General features: G+C 46.6%; 1 protein-coding gene across 1 annotated transcript in view; it reads right to left on the bottom strand.

Moving 5' to 3' along the window:
• LOC116968931 (putative PIP5K1A and PSMD4-like protein) overlaps positions 1–22,826 on the bottom strand; it is a 55,539-nt gene that overhangs the window by 3,843 nt on the left and 28,870 nt on the right. The window contains exons 14-23 of the mRNA XM_033015926.1: positions 22,075–22,222; positions 21,338–21,415; positions 20,079–20,199; positions 17,316–17,411; positions 7,671–7,798; positions 6,121–6,261; positions 4,875–4,989; positions 2,602–2,688; positions 1,806–1,874; positions 657–872 (exon numbers count right to left, since the gene is read on the bottom strand). Coding sequence (XP_032871817.1) covers positions 657–872; positions 1,806–1,874; positions 2,602–2,688; positions 4,875–4,989; positions 6,121–6,261; positions 7,671–7,798; positions 17,316–17,411; positions 20,079–20,199; positions 21,338–21,415; positions 22,075–22,222 — 1,199 coding nt within the window. The remainder of the gene's footprint in view (positions 1–656; positions 873–1,805; positions 1,875–2,601; positions 2,689–4,874; positions 4,990–6,120; positions 6,262–7,670; positions 7,799–17,315; positions 17,412–20,078; positions 20,200–21,337; positions 21,416–22,074; positions 22,223–22,826) is intronic.

Genomic DNA, 22,826 nt, shown 5'->3' with positions numbered 1-22,826 from the left:
GTCAGGTAATAAGGGTAAATACAGCGACCAAATTGAAGCAAGATAAAATAGTTTAACATCTGACATTGACACGAAAACCAAAACAAGGGAGAAATAGCCAGGGGGACTGTAGCTCAACTCTTCTATCACTGACTACATGTTATTTTATATACAACTGACAGGGCAGCAGTTTTGATCTGATGTCATGCAGCAAAAATGATTTCACTGCATGTACTGGAAGCAAGGCACTGAGTCACTGCATCTCTTTGTCAATGTTCACTGTGGTATTGCTGAAGACTGCTTGCAGCTTTCATTTTCTTATCAAGGGTATACTTACCACTGAAATATGTGAGCTTCTGACAACTTGCTGGTCAGGCTCAGAAGATGAGGCAAGTCATTTAGTTCTGAGAGGAGAAGAAATCACTCTACTCTGCGGATGGTGAACCTGTGGAATTCCCTCCAGAAGCAGTGGAGGGTGTCCTGAATATATCCAAGGAGATAGACAGCTTTCTAAGAGGTACCAAGGGGAATGGGGAGAGCACAAAAATACGGGCAGAGGGGCAAGATCAGCTGGGATTGTGTTGAATGGTGGAACAGACTCGAAGGCCTTAATGCCTCAGCCCAGCTCCAACTTTTCCAGCTTTCATGAGAAGGAAGAGAAAACAACATCTGCTTACCAGGGCCAGCTCCGGGTCGGCACTGGGGTCCACACCAAACTCAAAGTCACTGGCTCCAAGTCCCAGCATGGTGCCTCCTTCTCCAGCTAGAATGGGGGAGCTGATGAGAGCATCTGCAAGGCTTGGGCCTGGGGGCACTGTCACCAGATGGGAGCCCGTTCCATCCTTTCCATTCAGGGCGTTGATGAAAGCAGTTAACTTGTCCGTGTTCGCTTCCTGAAGGCGAAAGTGCTGTTATATTCAAGTTACAAAGAGAAGGGCAGATGGGGCAAGAGGGTAAAGAAATGAGCAGCTCAAAGCTGTCTGCCCAAACAACCTCCAGTGCTGCCTTTTAGGCAAGTGGCAGTACAAGTAGAGAGGATGGTAAAGAAAGGTAGTAGACTTGCCGTTATCGGTCCATGCATTGGATATAAATGTTAGGAAGTCATATTACAGTTGTATAAAACATTACAGAGACCACTTTTGGAGTATTGTGTGCAGTGTGGTGGAGACTTTGGAGAAGGTGCTGAAGAGATTCACAAGATGCTGCCTCCATTAGAGCTTTTAGCTATAAAGAGAGGCCAGACAAAGTTAAATTGTTTTCTCTGGAGCATCGGCGGTTGAGGGGAGACCTGATAGTTTATAAAATTATGAGATGCATAGATAGGGTATATAGTTTAGAGTATTTCGTCTGACTGTAAATGTCAAATACTAGAGGCATTGGTTTAACGTGAGAGGGGGGAAGTTTAAAGAAGGTGTGTGGGGCAAATATTTGTTTGTCGTAGAAAGTTGGTGGATGTCTGGAATTTGCTGCCAGGGGAAGTGTGAAGCAGATATGATCCCACTGTCTGAGAAACATTTAAATAGGTAGGAATAGAGGAATACAGATCATGTATAGGGGTATGGAATGTGTTCAGTTCCGCATTGTGGTTGGCGCAGATATGGTGAGCCAAAGGGCCTCTTTTAAGTTTTGTCATGCTCTTTTAAAAAAAAAACATTTGCATCAACTGCTATTATCCTAGGTTTTGATTTCCCATCAAGGGACCAGAATCACATCAAATGCGTGACGGGTTTTGTTACATTCCACTACCTCTAATGTACACTCTGCTTCCCTGGTTCATAAGACCACCATCCCACCCAATCCCTCTTCCGCACTCTGCCATGACTCACCTCCTCTCCAAAGTTCACAATATCCACATTCACCTTCTCCTTCTTCAGCCTCTTGGCCAGTTTGACCAACTGCAAGGAGCAGAGCACAGCAAACGATTGAATACACAGGCCTGACGTGTTCGCCTCCCACCCCTCCTCAGTCCAGTCCCATGCAGTGGCCAGACACTGGCACTACTGCCTTTTAATGTCCAATTCAAGTGTCCACTTGACCATGGTGCAATACAGAACACCTGGGTGGGCTCCTTACAAAGGAAGAGAAGACCCAAAATGTCACCTGTCCATTCCCTTCCCAGATGCTGCCTGACCTGTTGAATTCTTCCAGCACGTTGTGGCAGGCAGAGGAATCGCTATCTAGACGTGGAGATCTAGTCTAGTACAGTACAGGGGTTTCCTGCCTCAATAACAGCCTCACACACAAGCTTGGCATCATTCTACAGATTCACTGGCTGGCTGGTTAGGGCAACAGAGTCTGCATTATCCAGCATTAATCAGGTCAGAAGGGGAACACTCAGGGTGGCTGTTGTCACAGCAACAGTGGTGTCATGGCACTCGACAATCTGTCATCGCCGACTGGAGTGAAGTTGGACATAGTCCCTTCAAACTCACAACCACCTGACTGAGACAAGAGTGCGCTAAGGATGGCCAGAGGTTTATTAAACAATTCATGAGTATTTACAGAGCATCAGAATCAACATGATTCAGGAACAATCACACAATCTAGCAGTACTGAACTAATGCGGGAGAAGTCAAACTCAAAGGAATGACCACCTGGGGAAATAACCATGCAGTTACTTACGTCCTTCTCATTATCTTCCACAGGGCTTCCAACAAACACAATGATCCGTGTTTTGTGGTTCTTCCCCTGACGATGTTTAAGAGCCAACTGGAAGAGAGTTTAAGAATCAGAGTACAGATAGAATTTGCTTGGCCCCTCATGCACCACGCACATCTCATCATGTAGTGCAGTGCTTCGACAGTGGAGTGGGCCGCTGGAGGCCATGCAACATCCTGGCGCTACTCTAAGATGCCGAACACATGTGCAGTGTACAGCAGTGGAGCAGCAGCGAACACCACCACGGACGGCTACGTGTGGCTTGCAACGCCGCTAGGACAACAGACCTTCATGATCAGATCAAGATCCCTGCACTTACAACAGGTAGGACTTGAAAATGGCAGCAAACTGGTGACTCTGTATACTGTCTCAGTGTACTACTGCTATTCACTTGTACTGTATGTGAGATGCTTATTTAATATGTATCTGTTCTTGAGTATAGTGATAATTTGGACAGAACTGTATACAAAAAAGAATTTCACTGTACCTCAGGACATGTGACAAATAAGGCACCATACCATGTACCATTGTCCCGTTCCTTACTCTTGCTAAAGAGATGATAATTATTGATAAATTAAGTCAGGAATTCGGGAGGACCTCCCGTTTGTGAGACAGTGCCAAGAAAATGGAACCATCCTATCAACAATTAGAAAGCAGTTCTGAGCTGCTCCCTACCTCAGTGGAGACACTCGGACTGGAAGAAGTGTATCAAATTAAGAGAGGCGTCGATAGGATACAGTCAGAACCCTTTTTCTCCCAAGACTAGAGAGCATAATCATAAGGTGAGAGGGGAAAATAAAATGGAGATGTGCACGACAGGTTTTGACACACATTGCCAAGTGTGGTTGTGGAGGCAGATACAAAGGTGGCGTTTAATAGGCTCATGGATTAGCAGGGAATGGAGGAGATGAGATCAGTTCAGCACAATAGGGCAGATGAGATCAGTTCAGCACAAGCATTGTGGGCCAAAGGGCCTCTTCCTGCACTGTTCTATCTTCTACGTCTCAACCAATAAAGGTACACATACCATATGTATTTACCACTCTATCAACCTGTGTTACCACTCTCACAGAGTTATGGACGGACCTCAAAGTGCAAATACTCACATTTATTCGGATTAACTCCACCTGCATTTCCACCCATTTCTGTAGATGATCTATATCCTGCAGCATATTTTGACATCTACCTCACTGACGGAAACTCTATAATTTTGGCATTTGTCTGCAACCAACCCATCTACATCCAATTCGTAGATAGCACAAGTAGCAGACATCCCATCAACGATCCCTGTGCAATGCCATTGGTTAGCCTTCCAGCCAGAATAACATCCTTCAACCACAACTCTGTCTTCTACGAGCAAGCCTGTTCTGAATCCAAAAGTCCAAACCTCGATGGATTCCATGCATCTCAATCTCTTGGATTAGTCCTCCATAGAACATAGAATAGTAGAGCACAGAAACGGGCCTTTCAGCCTACAATGCCCTTGCCGAGCATGATGCCATAAAACTAATCTCCTTTACCCTCCATGTGGTCCATATCCCTCCATTCCCTGCATACTCATGTGCCTACCATAAGGAACTTTATCGTGCCTTAATAAACCATCCATTGCCCTACCCACTTCAATTAACTTTGGAACCTCAAAATACTCACAGGTTCGCAAGACATAACCTGCCACGGATGAAGCCATGCTGACTGTCCCTTTATGTCTATTCTCTCCCAAATGTCCCAAAGAATCTCTGCCACTAACACAACGTTTGCCAGCCTATGATTTCCAGGATTATTCCTACTTCCCATCTTGATCAAAGGCACAACAAAGGCTACTATCCAGTCCTCTGGGACTTTGCCTGTGTCAAGAGAAGACACAAAGATTTTTCTGAAGGTCCCTACATTTTGCAAGGCCTCTGCAAAAAGCTGCTGACACTGAGTCAACTAAGGATATCAAACTGAGACAAAGTTGAGTCATTTGAGATAAGATGGATATGGAACAAGGTGCTGGAGAAAAGATACAGTAGCTATGATTGTTGAATGGTATAACAGGCTAAGTGTATTGGGTGGGGGGGAAGAAATGAATTATGTTCTTGGCTTCTCCTCTCCTGAAATGACGTGGACACACCGTCTTGCTCATTGTGGGAGTTCCTAAAGTGAGAGTGAGCAGAGTTCGAATGGAACCTGTAGAGTGCTGAAGCTGTGAAAGACTTGACTAGGTGGCGAGTTTGCTCAACAAAGGTCTCACTTACGTGGGCAACTCGGATACCAGTGCAGAAGCTGATTTTCCCAGTGGGCTGCACAGCATGAAGCTTGGAGAGAATCCGACCTGTGTCAGGCGTTAAGGTGGTGAGCACCTCACAGTTACTGCAAACAGACGAGAGAAATGAGAAATGACAAGGAGATGATTACATTGTTGGGATGTGCCACAGGCTCCCAAATAGTCAACAGAAATTAGAAGAACAAATATACCAGGAGATTACACATAGCTACAAGACTAATAGGATTGTCACAGTAAGGGATTTTAACATTCCCAATATAGACTGGAATTGTCATAGTGCCAAAGGCTGAGACGGGGTAGAATTTGTCAAATGTGTTCAGGAAAGGTTCATCAGGCAATAGAGGGCTTGACAAGGGAGAGGGCAAGAGACCATTAATGTTTCCAGCTAAACGATATCCTTCCAAGAACTGGGATATCACGCTGTATACATTGACAGCCATCCTTACAGCCCAAAACCCAGCAATCGTGGGGTTATCTGCAAACTTACCAACCAACCCATCTGCATGTATGTCCAAGTTGCTGGATATAATGATTTTCACAACAGTGGAAGTGGTGGCTGCTTATTGCATGGAGCGGGGCTGTCACATTCTTCACAGCAAGTCCGACACGGACAGGAGGTCCGACACGGACATCAGCTCCGACACGGGCAACAGGTCCTACACGGGTAGCACCCCTCCACCCACAGCAGGACACGGGCAACAGGTCCTCCACACGCAGCAGGTCCTACACGGGTAGCACCCCTCCACCCGCAGTAGGTCCTCCACCCGCAGCAGGTCCTACACCCGCAGCAGGACACGGGCAGCAGGTCCTCCACCCACAGCAGGTCCTACACGGGTAGTGCCCCTCCACTCGCAGCAGGTCCTACACGGGTAGCACCCCTCCACCCGCAGTAGGTCCTCCACCCGCAGCAGGTACTACACGGGTAGCACCCCTACACCCGCAGCAGGTCCTACACGGGTAGCACCCTTACACCCGCAGCAGGTCCTACACCCGCAATCTTTGCAGAGGCTTGTTACAGCTATACTCTTTTCAACAGGCCCCATTCCACTGATGGCTTCATCAGTTCCACAATGGTTTCCTCAATTTGGGAACACCAAGGAACATAAAGCAGTGAGAAACCCCAAGGCTGTTGGCCAAGTGAAATGACATAGCAGAAGATGTAAGGCCATGTGACTAAATCATCCACCCAAGAGATACATTAAAGATTGGTGACTTACTTGGCGAGTGTGATGAGCCCAACGTTGTTCTCAGGATTGCTCCGTGTTTTGGAATGGCAAACGATGTTGACAGCATCCTGCTGTGCCTGCAGTCTGGTTGGCAGGAAGTCTCCATTCCTCATATATTCACTGTTGTCAACACTGTAACAAACCAGCAGAGGTGGCTGTTAGAAAGGAGCAGAGACTAGTATGGCATCAAGCTCAGAGGGAAGGTCGTCCACCAACCCAAAATATTCAGTGTATCTCTCTGACCCATCTATATCCAAGCAATCAGTCATACAATTTTGTGTTATAGATGTATTGAGATACAGTGGCATAGTGCTGGAGCTACTGCCTCACAGCACCAGAGACCCGGTTTGATCCTAACTACAGGTGCTGTCTGTACAGAATGTGCACGTTTTCCCTGTGACCGCTGGTTTTCTCTGGGATCTCAGTTTTCCTCCCACATTCACGGTGGTGCAGTGGTGCCTTACAGCAAATACAGTGCCGGAGACCCGGGTTCGATCCCGATAAGGGAGGCTGTCTGTATGGAGTTTGTACGTTCTCCCCGTGACCTGCGTGGGTTTCCTCCAAGATCTTTGGTTTCCTCCCACACTCCAAAGACGTACAGATTTGTAGGTTAATTGGCTTGGTAAATGTAAAAACCCTAGTGAGTGTAGGATAGTGTTAATGTGCGGGGATCGCTGGTGACGTGGACAGGTGGGCCGAAGGGCCAGTTTCCACGCTGTATCTCTAAACTCCAAATTGCAGATTTCTAGGTTAATTGGCCTCTATAAAATTGCCCCAGTGTGTAGTGAACAGATGCTAATTGGTCAGCGTGGTCTCAGTGGGCCTGCTTCCGTGCTGTATTTCTAAAACTAAAAGAAAAATCAAAGAGGAACATATAGTCTTCCCTGCCACCCGCCCCCCCCCCCGCCCATGTTTAACCACATGTGATTTTTTCTATTACAAATCTCAAATTGTGGAGTACAGAGGCAAATAAATAAATGATGGGTCTTTGTCCCAAACATTGTGGAGGGCAATGTACAACTGCAACATGACCTCCCAGCTTGTACACTCAATACTCCGACTGCTGAACCCGATCTACAAGGAACCTGCGCTCCTACATCCCTCTGCTCCACTCCACTCGCCAGAGGCCGACCGTCCTGCCCTGCCCTGCCCTGCCCTTGTTAGACGTCCCCATATGTAACACCTCACGCTTCTTTCTCTGTATTAAATTCCACTTGGACGGGACAGGGTTAGAGGGACGAGGTGGGGGCGGGGGTGAGGGAGCCGGGCCGGGGGTGGGGGTGGGGGAGCCGGGCCGGGGGTGGGGGTGGGGGAGCCGGGCCGGGGGTGGGGGGGCCGGGGGTGAGGGAGCCGGGCCGAGCCGAGCAGCCGATGCCGTGGCCCGGTCACAGGCCGCATCCTGGGCGCTGAGTCACGGAGCGGCCGGAGCGCAGGGTCGGTGCCCGGAGGGGGCGGGACTGGGGGGGGATCGGATCGGGTACTGAGGGGGGGTCGGGGGCCCTGGGGGGGGGGGGACTGGGTACCGGGGGTCGCGGCCTCACCAGACCATCGTACTCTCCAGAACCATCTCGAAGCTTCTCCACCGATCCTCTGCCCGCCGTGAGCGCGCCGCCCATTGGTCGGAGTTCTCACCAATCAGCGGCTGGTTTACTGCGTGGCCGCGAGGCCCCTCCCACAGCGCGGCGCTCCCTCCCCCCCGCCCCGCCCACAGCGCGGCTCTCCCTCAGCCTCGCCCCTCCCACAGCGCGGCGCTCCCTCCCCCCGCCCCTCCCACAGCGCGGCGCTCCCTCCCCCCGCCCCGCCCACAGCGCGGCTCTCCCTCAGCCTCGCCCCTCCCACAGCGCGGCGCTCCCTCCCCCCGCCCCGCCCACAGCGCGGCGCTCCCTCTCCGACAGTGCAAGAGACGATGTTGCCGCCACCGTTCCCAACAGCGGTCAGAGTCAAGGGGGGTGACGCTGCTCCCATTGAGGAGCATGGAGGGAGGTTTGTAGACGAGTTTCAGGGAGATGGCCACAAGGGTTCTTTCAGGTCGGCTGGTGCTCACAGGGCGACGCAGACAAGTAGTAGCGGGTGGGCCTGAACTGCAGCTGCTGGTAAAATCAAAGGGAAACACAAAATACTGGAGAAACTCAGGGGGTGAGGCAGCATCCGCGGAGTTACTCCAGCATTTTGTGTCTACCTTCGATTTAATTTATTATTGTCTTTTACCGACCAATGTCACTTTTATCTTATCTTTTTTTTAACCTTAATTTTATCCTTGTAATATCATTGCTGAGGTGACCCGTTGTCTTGTCAAAAACATTTAATTTTACGGAACTAAACCAAATATCTGCAGTTCTTTCCTATACATTGGGTGGCAGTGTGAGCTGTGAGGAGGATGCTATGAGGCTGCATGGTTGACTTGGTGACATGTTCCCGATGTCGGGGGAGTCCAGAAACAGGGGCCATAGTTTAAGAATAAGGAGTAAGCCATTTAGAACGGGGCTGAGGAAACACTTTTTCAGAGTTGTGAGTGTGGAATTCTGTCTGAGGGCACTGGAGGCTGGTTCTCTGCATATTTTCAAGAGAGCTAGATAGGGCTCTTAAATGATTGATAGAATTGATAGATTTTATTGCCACACAACCAGGGTCGGTGGAATTTTGGGTTGTCAGCAGCGGTACAATAATAAAGAACACACAACCACAATAAAAAATATAACACAAACATCCACCACAGCATTCATCACTGTGGTGGAAGGCACAGAACTTGGCCAGGCCTCCTCCATTTCCCCCCGTGGTCGGGACCTCCACCCTCGGCAGCCGTTGCTGCGGGCGTCCAGATGGTAAGGGACAAAGTCAAAGGCAAGGTAAGTCCAGGATCGGCTCTTCCCCACCGGAGACCTCGGCTTCAGGCTGGTGTAGGCCGCAGGCCGGCGGTCGAAGATTTAAGGTTCCCACCGCCCCGCGCCGCAGACAGAAGCACCGCAGACTGCAGGGCCGGTGGTCGAAGCTCCCCTCCAGGGGTGATGGTAAGTCCATGCCGGCCCCGCGGTAGAAGTTGGCCGCGGGCCGGCAGTGATGGCTTCTTCTTCCCCCGGGTCCCCCACGAGGGATCCCGGGCTGTAGACGCCGCACCAGCTGGAGCTGTGCAGACCGCGGCTTCAGGCTGCCGGCTGCCCCGGGCCAGCGAAACGGAGCGCTCCCCTCCAGCGAGGGCTCGCCCGCTCCACGTCCACGCTGCGCCCGCCGCTGAAGCCCCGGGCGCGTCTCCGGGAAAGGCCGCGCCGATCCTTGCTGTTAGGCCATGGGGGAGGCGACCTGGAAAAAGTCGCCTCTCCGTGGAGGAGGTGGCCGAAACGGTTTCCCCCTTATCCCCCCCCCCCCACAAAACACACCGAGAAACATCAAAAACATACTTTAAAACATACTAAAAAAAAAATTTTAAGTTGAAAAATCACTTCTCATCGGAATTGCCCCCTCCATCGACTCCTTTAAGTCTAGACTTAAACCCTATTTCTACTCACAAGCGTTTCTTGAGGTCCTCTGAGGGAGCGCTGTATGTATGCATTGTTAGATCTACGTACCATTGTATGTAGCACATTAGTACCTGCACTGATGTTGGTCAACGATAGTTGTTTTTAAATGTGCTATAGAAATAAAATTGACTTGACAAAGATAGCGGAGTCAGGGGATATGGGGAGAAGGCAGGAACGGGGTACTGATTGGGGATGATCAGCCATGGTCACACTGAATGCTGGTGCTGTCTATTAGGTTGAGTGAGTGGGCAGAAGCATGACAGATACAGTATAATGTGGATAAATGTGAGGTAATCCACTTTGGTGGCAAGACCAAGAAGGCAGATTATTATCTGGTGTCAGATTAGGAGAAATGGAGGTGCAACGAGACATGGGTGTGCTTGTACATCAGTCACTGAAAGTAAGCATCAGGTACAGCAGGAGGTGAAGAAAGCCAGTGACATGCTGGCATTCATTGTGAAGAGGATTTGAGTTTTGGAGCAAGGAGGTCCGACTAAAGTTGGACAGAGCCCTGGTGAGACCGCACCTAGATTATTGTGTGCAATAATGGTCTCCTAATTTGAGGAAGGACATTATTGCTATTGAGGGAGTGCAGCATTGGTTCACCAGATTAATTCCTAGGATGGCAGGACTGACGTATGATGAAAGAATGGAGCAGCTGGGATACTATACTCTGGAGTTTAGAAAGATGAGAAGGGATCTTATTGAAGCATTAAGATTATTAAGGGTTTGGACACGCTAGAGGCAGGAAACATGTTCCCAATTTTGGGGGAGTCCAGAACCAGAGGCCGAAGTTTAAGAATAAGGGGACGGCCATTTAGAAAGGAGACGAGGAAACACTTTCACACAGTTGCTACTTTCAAGAGAGAGCAAAGGGCTCTTAAAGATAGCGGAGTCTGGGGATATGGGGAGAAGGCAGGAGCGGGTTACTGCTTTTGGATGATCAGCCATGATCACATTGAATGGTGGTGCTGGCTCGAAGGGCCCAATGGCCTACTCCTGCACCTATTTTATATGTTTCTATGGATACATTGGGGTGGGTCAACCTATAAGGGAATGAAGACAGCAGCCAGATGAGCAGTGCCACAGACTTTGTTGTACACCAGGGTAAGTTGAGGTCTAGGCTGGCAATAGTCATAGAATTCCTCCATGTGCTCCAATGATGCTGCTTGACCCGCCGAGTGAATCATTTAAAAAAATAGCGATTAGACCTTTCCCCCAACGCAACCAGTTTGGCCTTTTTTGAAACTCTAATCATGAATTGGTGCACTGGAGGGGGAGGGGTGTGGGAGATGGGAGTCGGGTGTAAAGGATGGAGGGGGTTGGGGTGGAGTGCTGGAGTGTCCCTCCCTCCTGGAGTGGCCCATCCTGCCTTGCGAGTGCATTGTGACATCATCAGGACTTTTTCCTCACAAAATGGGTGAGTTTGAAGAAATCGGGCTGATTTTTAAAAATTTCAATGATTAATAACTGCGGAAATGCAACGGGAAGATGTTTATCGGCACCACGGGATAAATGTGAGTAGGATGTGTGAAAATAAGAAGGCTAGCGTTTGGAAGATAATAGGAATTAACCAGATTGACAGACACAGAGACACATCATGGGCACAAGCAAGACAAAGACTTTAGGTTAGTTATATAGAGATAGGGAACTGTTTGGTTCAGAGCAGACAGACATTTTAGTGACCATAAAATAGCTCTTTTTGCCTCCCTGGTACTTGGGTCATGGAAGTCACTGAGCAAACGACCTCAAGACATTCTAAGGAGAGCAGCGAGAGGCTGTGGTGCACACTGATGACATAATCAAGAAGACAGAGGTATAATAAAGGAACTGGCTCACAAATTAAAACACTAAATTAGGGTAAGACAAATATTGATGGCACTAGACCAGAACTTCCATGAGTTTAAAGATGAGCCTATTCAGTATTGTGGTGCTGAAAACTGAGCTGTCGTCAAGGAATGGCATCCTGGCATAAGTGCTCGTATTGTCAGGTAACCCAGAGCCGATGGCAGCCTCCGTGTATCTATTTTTTCCTTTATGCAGATTTCACAGGGTCGAGATTGCCCAGGGTTGGTGTGATGTGGGCCCCATACCAATCTTTCAAAACACTTCATTATGGTCCGTGATAGAGCTACTGGGCAGTAGTCATTAAGACCGATAACTTTACTTTACTTGGGGGCTGGAATGATGGAAATTTCCGTGAAGCAGGTAGGGACAGTAATCAGTTGAAGTTAGAGGATGATTATGACAACCAACAGTTGCCAGTTGATTGGTGATGGAATTAAAGAAATGGAATTAAGCAACAGGCATGGAGGTGACGACGTGGAACAGCAACGCCAGTCCAGAGCAAAGATGTGTAGAATCCAGCACCTGCACTTCCTTATGTCCACAGAACAAAAATGTTGCCCAGTTTCTAACCTGAACACCAACTGCAAAATAATTAACATTTACTGAAGTCAAATGCCTGCTTTGGAAACTTCACCCCTGGATCAGCTGGCACTTTCCCAACATTGATATATCCCAATTAAAACCATGCAGACACAAACATTTGGTAAACTTTCCATTTATATACAGATACAAAGTTGATGAAAAGTTAAATATTTCAATGTTCACAAAAATCTAGACAGTACAAATTAAATATGCGTTACTGTTACCTCAGTGTTGAGCAATTGGTAATGGGCATAATGAAAGCAGCCACACAGGCCCAAGACAGAAGACACGTTTCATTCAGAGGCACTGCTCCTTGAGCCACAGTGGCACCACCCTAACCATCCACATCCCCAGCTGCCCCAGATAGGTTAGACATTGGACACCGTACAGAGCCCTTCTAATAGACATCCTGATTATTTCCTCTCACCAGGGCAGCACCAACAAAAGCCATGGCTGGCAATGACAATAAGGGAAAAGGAAGAATCAATCCTCCAGAGCTTATTGCAGGGTTCCACCCACCCCTCCACCCCATCCAGCAGGGTTGTTCATTTTGGACTCTTGCTCTGAAGAATAATCCAAAATCTCCCACTGACTTTTACATTATTTACATTTTACAACCAAAACTACAAAAGGGATATTTCCCTTCACGGTGGTGAGAGGGAAAGCGAGTCACTGTACCCAACGTGGCAGTACATCCTTCCCACCCCTACATTAGTAACAGTATCGAACCCTTTACCCATAACGTCCTATGTAGAATTTCAAAACCAAGTGTGTATGAATTTGTACAGCTGCAATAAAATATGGTGTTATTCCCCAAAAGACGAGAGTGCACAAGTTAATATGAACTGGAGACACAACCCTCCCCTTCCTCTACTCAAATGTCACGCCAGCTGTAAAATGTCCCACACTTCTGTCAGAAGCAGACAAATGTTCCATCATTAATACCAAGACCAACATTAGAGCTTGTTGCATTCACACAGTAACTGGATACAGTATTTTGTATTAATGTTGCTTTAATGCATAACCATACCTCCATTCCAGAGCGGCAACATGACTTTCTCTGCAATTAAATCTGAATGGCACTGCACCATTGGTATATTAGTGGTTAACTGAACCAGTTCAGAGGTGGAAATTGAGTGCTGCATGTCCAGACCAGGCAGAGATCAGAGATTATACACTGCTGCGTCACAGTGAGCCATTTGGCCCATCGTGCCCGCACCAGCACTACAATAAATACTGACAGAGCATCTGGACAATGCAACACTGGCAAACAGGCCAGTCACCCAAGGCATTGGGCAGTGAAATGCTGTCTCAACTTCTTGCCCCCTCAGGATTTCACAAAGCACTTCACAGGCAGGGCAGTGAATCACTGATATTACATAGAATTGTGATAGGCTATTTTTACATGGCAAGATCCCAAAAATCAGCAACGTGATTGAATATAAATAACCCCAAACCAACATTCCCTCGAGTCAACATTTGTGCTCAAGACATTTGATTGAGAGAAATGTCAGGCCTGGAGCTGCCTGCTTCTTATATGCCTACTGACCCAGAATATCAACATTGTGCCACTACAAAGTGCTTGCGCGAGTCTGAGGAGATGCAAACATGGGGAGATACAGGAAAACCCCGGCATGTGTGCTCTGCAAATGTGCCAAATGTGCAGTGGTCTTTCATAAAATAACAGACAGCAGTTCCTGGGATCTCCCTTCTCTTGCTCAGATTACAGAATAGAGGCCGCAGCTAATCAGTGCTGTGGTGGTGGTGGGGGGCTGAAGTGTGACGAAGGTAAATGGTGCCAGCCACTTTGCAGTCTACAGCATTGGCTGGAACAGGGTACAGATTCTGACAGGGATGATCAGCCATGATCATATTGAATGGCAGTGCTGGTTCTACTCCTGCACCTATTTTCTATGTTTTTAAAACTGCAGACTTCTCTAGACACAGGGGTCTGGGTTGGGTTTCTCACTCCAGCCCAGATCCCAGTGGGAGTGAAGAGAACTAGAATGTGTGCCGAAGCACCACCACATACTTAAGATTCTCGTAACAGCAACTACTGCTGACCTGACTAACCGTGGCTGAAACCCCCACTTTGATTTAAAACACTTTGCAAAACACACAACTGACATGGTTCCTGTTTTCAAAGGTGGCATTATCACTGAGTAGGTGTGAAGGGCACTGACAAACTCGAGTGGCAAAAAAAAAATGCGGGTATCACTGTGTATAAAGTCAGATTAACGCCATGAAGAATGTTATCTTACACAACTTGTTTGAGCCCTGGCTCCGACCTTGTGTACTGAACCCCCTTATGTTAAATATAAACGTTTGAAAACTTAAAATACATTAATATGTAATAATCAGTGGGGTTACAATAGTCCATGATTAAAAGAAGAGCAGCTTTATAGGAACACTGCCACGGTATGGCAATGAAGCATTGTCTCTCTAGGCAGGGCTGGAGAGGATTAGGGTTGGCGTTAGGGTTAGGGTTGCTCGAGAGGCTCTGCATTGGACACCATGCACGGCATCAAAGCCGAGTCTACCCCTCAATCTTGTTAACTGCCAGGTGCAACAATGCACACATTTCCTTCAAATGTCAGAGGGGAGGCGAAGGTCAAACGGTTCATTCCCACAAAATGGTTCTCTCTGCCACCATCAGAGTCTCTCCTGTAGATACAGCATGGTTGTGGAAAAAACAGAGTCTCCCAGCAACTCTATATGCACAGTCATCATCACTGGACAGGCATTCAATGTGGCAGACAAGTAGAACTCAAAGTTGTTTGAAAACGCAAGTTCCCCAAGACTAAAACCAAAATTCAAAGCTTTCAGGTCAAGGGCAAATCACCACCTTGAGGACACATATCAGTTGGTGGAGACCCTACAGCCAGTGAACAGGCCTGGCCTGAACTCCAGCAACTCTCGGGGAAATGTCAGCCAATAAATCCAGGCGTTCCAGATGTGCCGCCCGACCCCACTGGACTGGTGCATGGCAAAAGGACTTTTTTGCTAAATCAGTTCAGACATGAAAACCCCACACCCAAACTTCAACAATCCTGAGATTAAACTGGGATTATGTAGACAAAAGTCACACAGCAGCAACAGGCAGTCAGGCTAAAAATATGGACAGAGTGTACAGTAAAGGAGAGGGTTTCAGGTGTTTGAGTGGGGAATAGTTTGTACACGTTCTCTTTACCAACATCCACCCAATGCAATGATGATCAACCGTGTTGAAACACAGGTGTGACAGCTTAGACAGAGTTTACTGCATCCACGGAATAGGAAGGCCTTGACTTTGGTCGATTCACCAGCCCCCCACTCTGCCCTTCGCAGATGCAACAAGGCTTTGGTTTAAAACCTCATGCCCAGTAACAGCACCTCCAGTAGCTCTGTGTTTCTTCGGAGAAGATCACGATGCTAATCCATGAACAACCAGTTCTGTATGTAACAGATATTAAGCACGCTCGAGAGATCGTCTACTTCTCAATGCCCGATTCATTTGTGGCGAATAGTTGGCAGGCATGAAACTAACTTGATAGCGGCAATAGGATAATTCCTTCACAAGACAAATTGGCACCAACACAAACCAGGTTACAGCTTTTGCATATATAATGGAGAATACTGCAGCATGTCAATGTACACTGCAGTGGAGAAATACATTGGATTCCACAATGTCCATTCTCTGCTTTTCAAACACCCACTTTTCCTTCTCCATTTAAAAAAGTCTGCTAAAGGCAAAAATCTTCCCGGCTTAACAACTGAAAAACACCTTTTGTTTAAATATGTCCATAAATATTATTACAGGAAAATGCACGAATATACAGGTAACAGTCTGTAAAGTAAGGCCTTGGGGATTGCGGGGTTAAAAAGTGTCTAATATAGACATTTCAACAGGAAGAGGGTTTTGGCAGGGGTACCCAGCAGAGTAATAAAACCTGGCACCTTTCTTTGTTCAATTTCTGAGGAGCAAAAGGTCCTTCACCGGGCTCTGGAAAAAGGAATTACACTGCTTATCAAAGAATTCTGACACACTACTGTCCCCATCCCTAATGCTGAGCCGCCTGGTTCAGCAACAACAGTGGATAGTACCAAGGCCGCTTGATTGGTGTCAAGGTCAGCAAGGCAAGGGGTGCTGCGTCAAATCTCACCTCCCCCGTTATGCATCCTTTAAAATAAGCTGCTCATCAAAGCCTTGCTTATTTCTGTAGTTCCTGGGCAGTTGCAGGGATAGACAAGAACTGACCCATGCAGAGCATGTAGGCAGATGCGAATGAGTGGATGCAGTTCACATCCCATCCAGGTCACTGAAAAAGAACAGACACAATTAGTTTCTCAGATAGGGACCAAAAGAAATACAAACCCCAGATGAAGATGGCTTCCCTGCAAATCTACGACACTGAGGCTAGCAACACAATCCATGTTTGTCTGGTACCAGCCTGTCAACACCAGCAATAGGTAGGCTGGAAGCACAGGTCAGGGACTGTTGACCCATCCCTGAATTACATGTCTCCACACTTCACTAATTCCTAGTACCAAGGCTGGTGAATGGAACAAAACTCCAAGCACTCTGCCCTTCACCACCTGCCTTCCACCAGTCCCCACACATCTACTGATCTCCAGCCTCCTTCACAACTGATTATTGAGGAATAGTTGGAGCTCTGGCCCCTGGATCGTCCAGAAAACCCCTTTGATCTCCACTGCCAGCTTTGCTAACAGCTCTGGGATTTATCTCTTGAACTGTTTTCACAATGCTCTGCAAAGCTCCTTCCCTGTACAAGCTTTTGGTCACCTGTCCTATCTCCATGCATGGCTCTGCAAATCTGCAAGAAATACCTTGGTACTTATAAAAGGATACAATTGGAAGCTGCAGGTGCTGTGGAATCATGCCATGCAGAAATGCAGTCTGAATGAAGATGAATAAGCAGTGTATTCGACTTTGCTTTAATGCTTTTCTCCAATGATGGTTAGGACATTGGAGAACTCCCTGCAAAACTGCAAAATGATGGCCATGGGATTTTTAATGTCTAGTTTAAAAGGGCAGATTGGGGCTGTGTAATGTCTGCTCAAGGAGGTGGCATCTCCTCAGCGTGCAGAAGCCTTGCTCAAAGCCTTCAGTATAGCACGTCGCCAGCAATCAAGCAATTCTCTAATAATGGATGTTGGGAGAAGTAGGATGGGAAATGGAAGGGGCAAGTCCAAATGGTGCCGACTCTACATCAGGATGCAATTTTGCAGGAGATAACTTACTTTGACATCCTTGCTATTAGCCTCCGGGGGCTTTGGAAGACATGGGAGCCTGGGAAGTACAGGCGATGAGCAAATCCAATACCTTCCCTCCAAGAACTGTTGAAGATTTAGCACAGCGAGGCAAACCACCAAAAAGAAAGTGCAACATGGAAAGCAGCAGAGAGGAGGAGAGGTAAATGTTAAGGCAATTTATACGCATCAGAAAGGTTACAATTAGGAAGTTATCTTTTAATTCAATGTTGAGGAAGTCAGTTTCTGTAGATGATACCACACACAGCATGCATGCAACACAGCAGAATCAAAGGGTTATCATTTCTTCATTATTTGTTTTATTAGAGAAGCAAGACTTTTGTTACATGCCTGCACAATCATCAGTCAAAATGCATTGTGGAATGACAGGGATGCAATCAGATTGGATGGTAAGAGGGAGACAGGCTAATGTCAGGTTAGGGACAAAACAGAGGAGAGAAGGTTGACAAGGAACAATAAACAAAAGAGCAGTGGTTAGGGACTGTTCTCACCTAATGATCTAACATTTTTATCTGTCAATCAAAAGGCACTGAGAGCAGAGCTGTAAATGGATGACCCTAGGCTGGCAACTGTGACTATAAATGAAATCAAAATTATTATCTTTTAATTCAATGTTGAGGAAGTCAGTTTCTGTAGATGATACCACACACAGCATGCATGCAACACAGCAGAATCAAAGGGTTATCATTTCATCATTATTTGTTTTATTAGAGAAGCAAGACTTTTGTTACATGCCTGCACAATCATCAGTCAAAATGCATTGTGGAATGACAGGGATGCAATCAGATTGGATGGTAAGAGGGAGACAGGCTAATGTCAGGTTAGGGACAAAACAGAGGAGAGAAGGTTGACAAGGAACAATAAACAAAAGAGCAGTGGTTAGGGACTGTTCTCACCTAATGATCTAACATTTTTATCTGTCAATCAAAAGGCACTGAGAGCAGAGCTGTAAATGGATGACCCTAGGCAGGCAACTGTGACTATAAATGAAATCAAAATTATTCCGATATCTAGTCTGACAGGTAGGTGGGCTCAAAGAAAGAACATGGTAGATGGGCAAATATAAATATTAAAGCAAGTCGAGTAGACAGGACAGGCATCACCAGGAAGCGAGCATGACAGGAGTGGTAGATGGAACTAGAATATTATACCTATGGTTGTTGGAGGAGCAGGACTAGCAGTTCAATGTTCCGGGATACATATACAATAAGCATGATGATAATGGAAGGAGGAATAACAAGGGACTATAGATGCTGGAAACCTGGAAAAGAGGACAGGCAGGATAGACCGGCAATGGGTGAACACAGGCAAAGGCTTTTTGTTGATAAGCAGATTACTGGACAAAGGCTAGAGATGAAAAGACTGCTAACAAATTATGAATTGTTAAACTTGGGGATAGAAAAATTGTGAATTGTGTACCCATTGGAAGTGATACAGGGGGAGGGGGAGAAGAGTGAGTCAGGTCAGCCATGGTGCAAGGGAGGGGAAAGGGGAGGGGAATGGGGGCTGTTGTGGGTTTGTCGCCTAAAATTGGACAATTCAATGTTCATACCATTGGGCTATAAACTACCCAAGTAGAAGAAGAGAAGAGGTGTTGTGTCTTTAATTAGGAAGAACATCATACTAAAAATCCGCAGGAATTAGAGGAACAAATATGTCGGAAGAAGATTATATATAGCTGTCTCAATCAGCATTGGAAAATGTTAGTCACCCAGTATGATAACCCTGTTATTTTTACACCTTTCCATTATCTGCCTACATATTTGTACCACAATTTAACGAAGGAAGTTTCATTAAAAAACAAATAATTTTTGAAGATTACTGTATGAATATCTGGAAGTGCGGCTTGTCTGATAAGGAAAGATTGGAAACACTAGGTTTCTATCGTCTGTAATTTGGAAGAATGAGGAGGGACGACTGAAACACAATATTCTCCGGGATCTTGACTGAGTGGATACAGAGAGAATATTTCTCTGTGGGAGAACCTAGAACTGGAGGGGTGGCGAGGTGGGAGAGTCAATGTTTAAAGCTAAGACAGAAGAAATGTTTCTTTATTTCAGAAGATTGAGTGTCTTTGGAACTCTCTTCCACAAAGGAGGAACTGGAGAAAGAAGTGGCTTTGTATATTTTAAAGTAGAGAAATTATTGCGGTGGAGGACAGGAAGCAAGACGGAGCTTACAGTTGGATCAGCAGTGAACACAGACTGGCGAAGCAGGTTCACGGGACTGAGTGGATGATACCTGCTCCTGCTGTGCATGTAGCTGTCAGCAAAAATGGCACATTTCGAAAAACAGATTTTGACGAACAGAACATAACTACAGCACAACCTCCGAGGTGAACGGCAGGCAGCAAGATCACCTGTGAGGATATCAGTAGGACAGGGCCTTGGTGGAGGTAAAGAATGGGAAGCTATGCCCAACTTTGAGACCACCTGATGAAAAACTTTACATACTTTTAACTAGAAGTGAAAATGCATTGCAGGAATGAACCATCTTTTGATGAGGGATACCACCAAGGATAATTATTGAACCATCTTTTCTGGTGGTGAAGGATAATTATTGGATCCTTGCCCAAAGTGATCTGTCATTTGCAGTGCACAACCACTTAAGTGCAAACAATTATTTTATCTGCCAATAAATTTGCTTAGCTACATGAAAGAACGGAAAGCAGCTCCTCAACTCCATTGCCACAGCCTGTCATCACCCATACCCAGACACAAACATGGTACTTACAAAGCAGATTTCAGTTTCTAACAGCGTGTCATGGCACCGTGTGCCTTCCACTGACTTTGACGCAACAGACAGCTCTGAAAGAGGGATTCCCGAGGCAGGCTCTGATATAATTGGAGGCATACTGCAGAAGAGCGGGGAAAGGTGAAGAAAGGGGGGAAGTTGAAGAAAGTACAGGCATTAAATTCCTTCAAGAATCAGGTGCTTCTGCATGAAGGTTGGAATAACATGGCTTTTTTAAGGGCTGAGATTAGCAACTGCTGAAGGCTGTGAAATAGAACCTGGATCGTCAATTTCTGGGTGGTGGGCGTTGAAGAACTGTATGAATCTGCTGAAAGGGTTACTGGCAAGGCCATTGCTTGGTCTTTACCTTCAGAGCCCTTTGCAGAGACTGGATTTGAAGTAACTCTGGAGATTCAAGAGCCAGACTCTCACCAATCCAGAGTTTGGCCACAAGAACTCAACATGACATTTACTCCAATCCTGTAACTCAATTCCACTTCCCTTTCTGACTATATCACCTCTTCCTTTTTCAAGAATCTCCCAGATTCAAATATACTACGTGACTAACACCACTCCTGAGGGAGAGAAATATTTACTGTACTTGGAAGAAATTTCTCATCTCTGGCCTCTGCCTCACTCCTTATCCTGAGACTGCCCAGTGTTTAAACTTGACTGGTCGGGGGAAATCTTCAGAGCATCTTCTGTGTCAAGCCCTCTACATGTTTTACCCGATAGTCTCCTAATAATCTCCTAATCTTTTAAAGGTCAGTTTTTAACCACACTCAAATCCAGATGTCTCCCACTTCAGTTATAATCTTGAACAAGACAGAGCTAACCAGCAACAACTGCCATTTTATAGCAACTAAACCTGGCAACAAATAATGATATGAAAGGAGAAAAAGATAGAGGTTCAGGGAAGGATTCTCAGGCAAATGAAGGCATCAATAGTGGAGATTGGGCAGCATCTCAGTATTGAGAGAGCAATTCTAACATCTAAAAACAGCCAAACCCTCAAAATCCAGACAAAGATGGAGACAGGACACTGCTACCTTACCAAGATCCAGCAGTAAATAGTTAATTAATAGGCAGACACCACCAGAAGACAGGTGTCATGGCCCCAGCAACAGTTGCTGAACATCACCTCTCCAATCCTACACAACTTGCCACATGCGAGACTGAGCTTGGCCCATTTTAAGTTTGAGACACAGCCTGCCCTACAGACCAACATGGCACCAAATTGATTCTAGCCTTGCACTCACCTCTCTACACTGCTGATAGCTAGTGCATTTGGATACTGTTTAGTCTCATCAGTGGCGTGAGTGTCCAGTCCAGGAGGCCTGCAAACAAGATCATGTCCAAACATGAAATTCAAATATGTAAACATTTGTATTTATATCGATTGTTAACATGACAAAAACATGCACGGTGCTTTGCAGAGTGGGGCAAACAACATTTTACACCAAACCACATTAGAAAATTAGGTCAAATTTAGCTCAAGGGAGAGTCTGCTAGGAGTCACAGGCCTCCAGTCTGGAAAACAAACATCCACTGTATCCCTGTGCTTCCTAATACAAAGCTAATACTGCGCCCAGTTAGCCAGCTCTCCCAGGGCCCCAAGCAATCTAACCTAGAGCAGCCGACCATGCAGAACTTTAAAGGCCTTGCTGATATCCACATAGCCCATGTCTATGGCCCTGCCCTTGATGGCTTTCTTGGTTACTGCTACAAAAGGTCACCAGAAAGTGAGGTCAGTCGATGAACGTTTGTGACGATGGATTGATGTGAGTGAGGATGCCGACTGAGCTACAGACAGCATCGTCATGCAAGGCAGGAGGCAGGCCCGGAATTACCCCATCAGATGTTGAAGCATTAAATAGTTACCTCGGGATAATACTGCAATATATAATCACCATGGAAGCATTTATAGGGTTATGGGAAAGGACAGAGAAATGTGGAACGATGGGCCAGACGGCAGAGTTTATAGCGTGTAAATTACCTTGTAACCGGGGAGTTTGCTGCGGTGCTGTCCAACGCTCCAGGCTCGGCAAGGGAAGAACTGGACAAGGTTGTGGCTGCTGAGTTGCTGGCAGCCTCATCCAGCGGCGGAGTCCTGGGTAGGATGTCAGGCCGACCCTGATATGCTCCTGAGATAAAGGACGGCAATAATGTCATTGATGAGAAAGAGCAAAAGTCAGAGTTGGAGTCATACAACAGCAAGCACTTTCTCATTCCTCTTTGATGTGGACACCAAATGCAGATCTTATTCCCAGCCTGATCTTGTAAAACCATTAATTCATTACTGTACTGAATGGGGACCTATGGTTTCCAACTTCCCCAAAATAGTTGGGAAATACACACAGGATGACTAAGCAAAACAGGAATTGAGAAAAACTAGTTAGTGATGGTGACTATGAAACCATTAAACAACCTGGTTCACTAACGTCTTGCAGTGAAGGAAACCCGTCAAAAATTAAAAAAATCGCTGCTGTTAGAAATTTAAACCAAAAACAAAAGATCTTGGAAACACCCAGTAGGTCAAGCCATAGTTTCAGTTTCACATCAAACTCAAACTTGGTGTCACCTACTTGGTCTACCGTATGTTCTCTCCCACTGTTCTGTACTAAGAGTTACAGTTTCATGTCAAAGACCCTTCATCAGGATTGGGAAGGAGAAACTGCCTTTTAAGCTGCAGGAAAGGTGGGGGATGGGGATTCTCTGATAGAGTAAAACCTGGGTGACTACAGGGAC

This window comes from Amblyraja radiata, chromosome 47, assembly GCF_010909765.2.
Source record: "Amblyraja radiata isolate CabotCenter1 chromosome 47, sAmbRad1.1.pri, whole genome shotgun sequence".
Lineage (NCBI taxonomy): Eukaryota > Metazoa > Chordata > Chondrichthyes > Rajiformes > Rajidae > Amblyraja > Amblyraja radiata.
The sequence above is the reverse complement of the archived record's forward strand: the minus strand, read 5'-3'. Positions and strand labels throughout refer to the sequence as shown.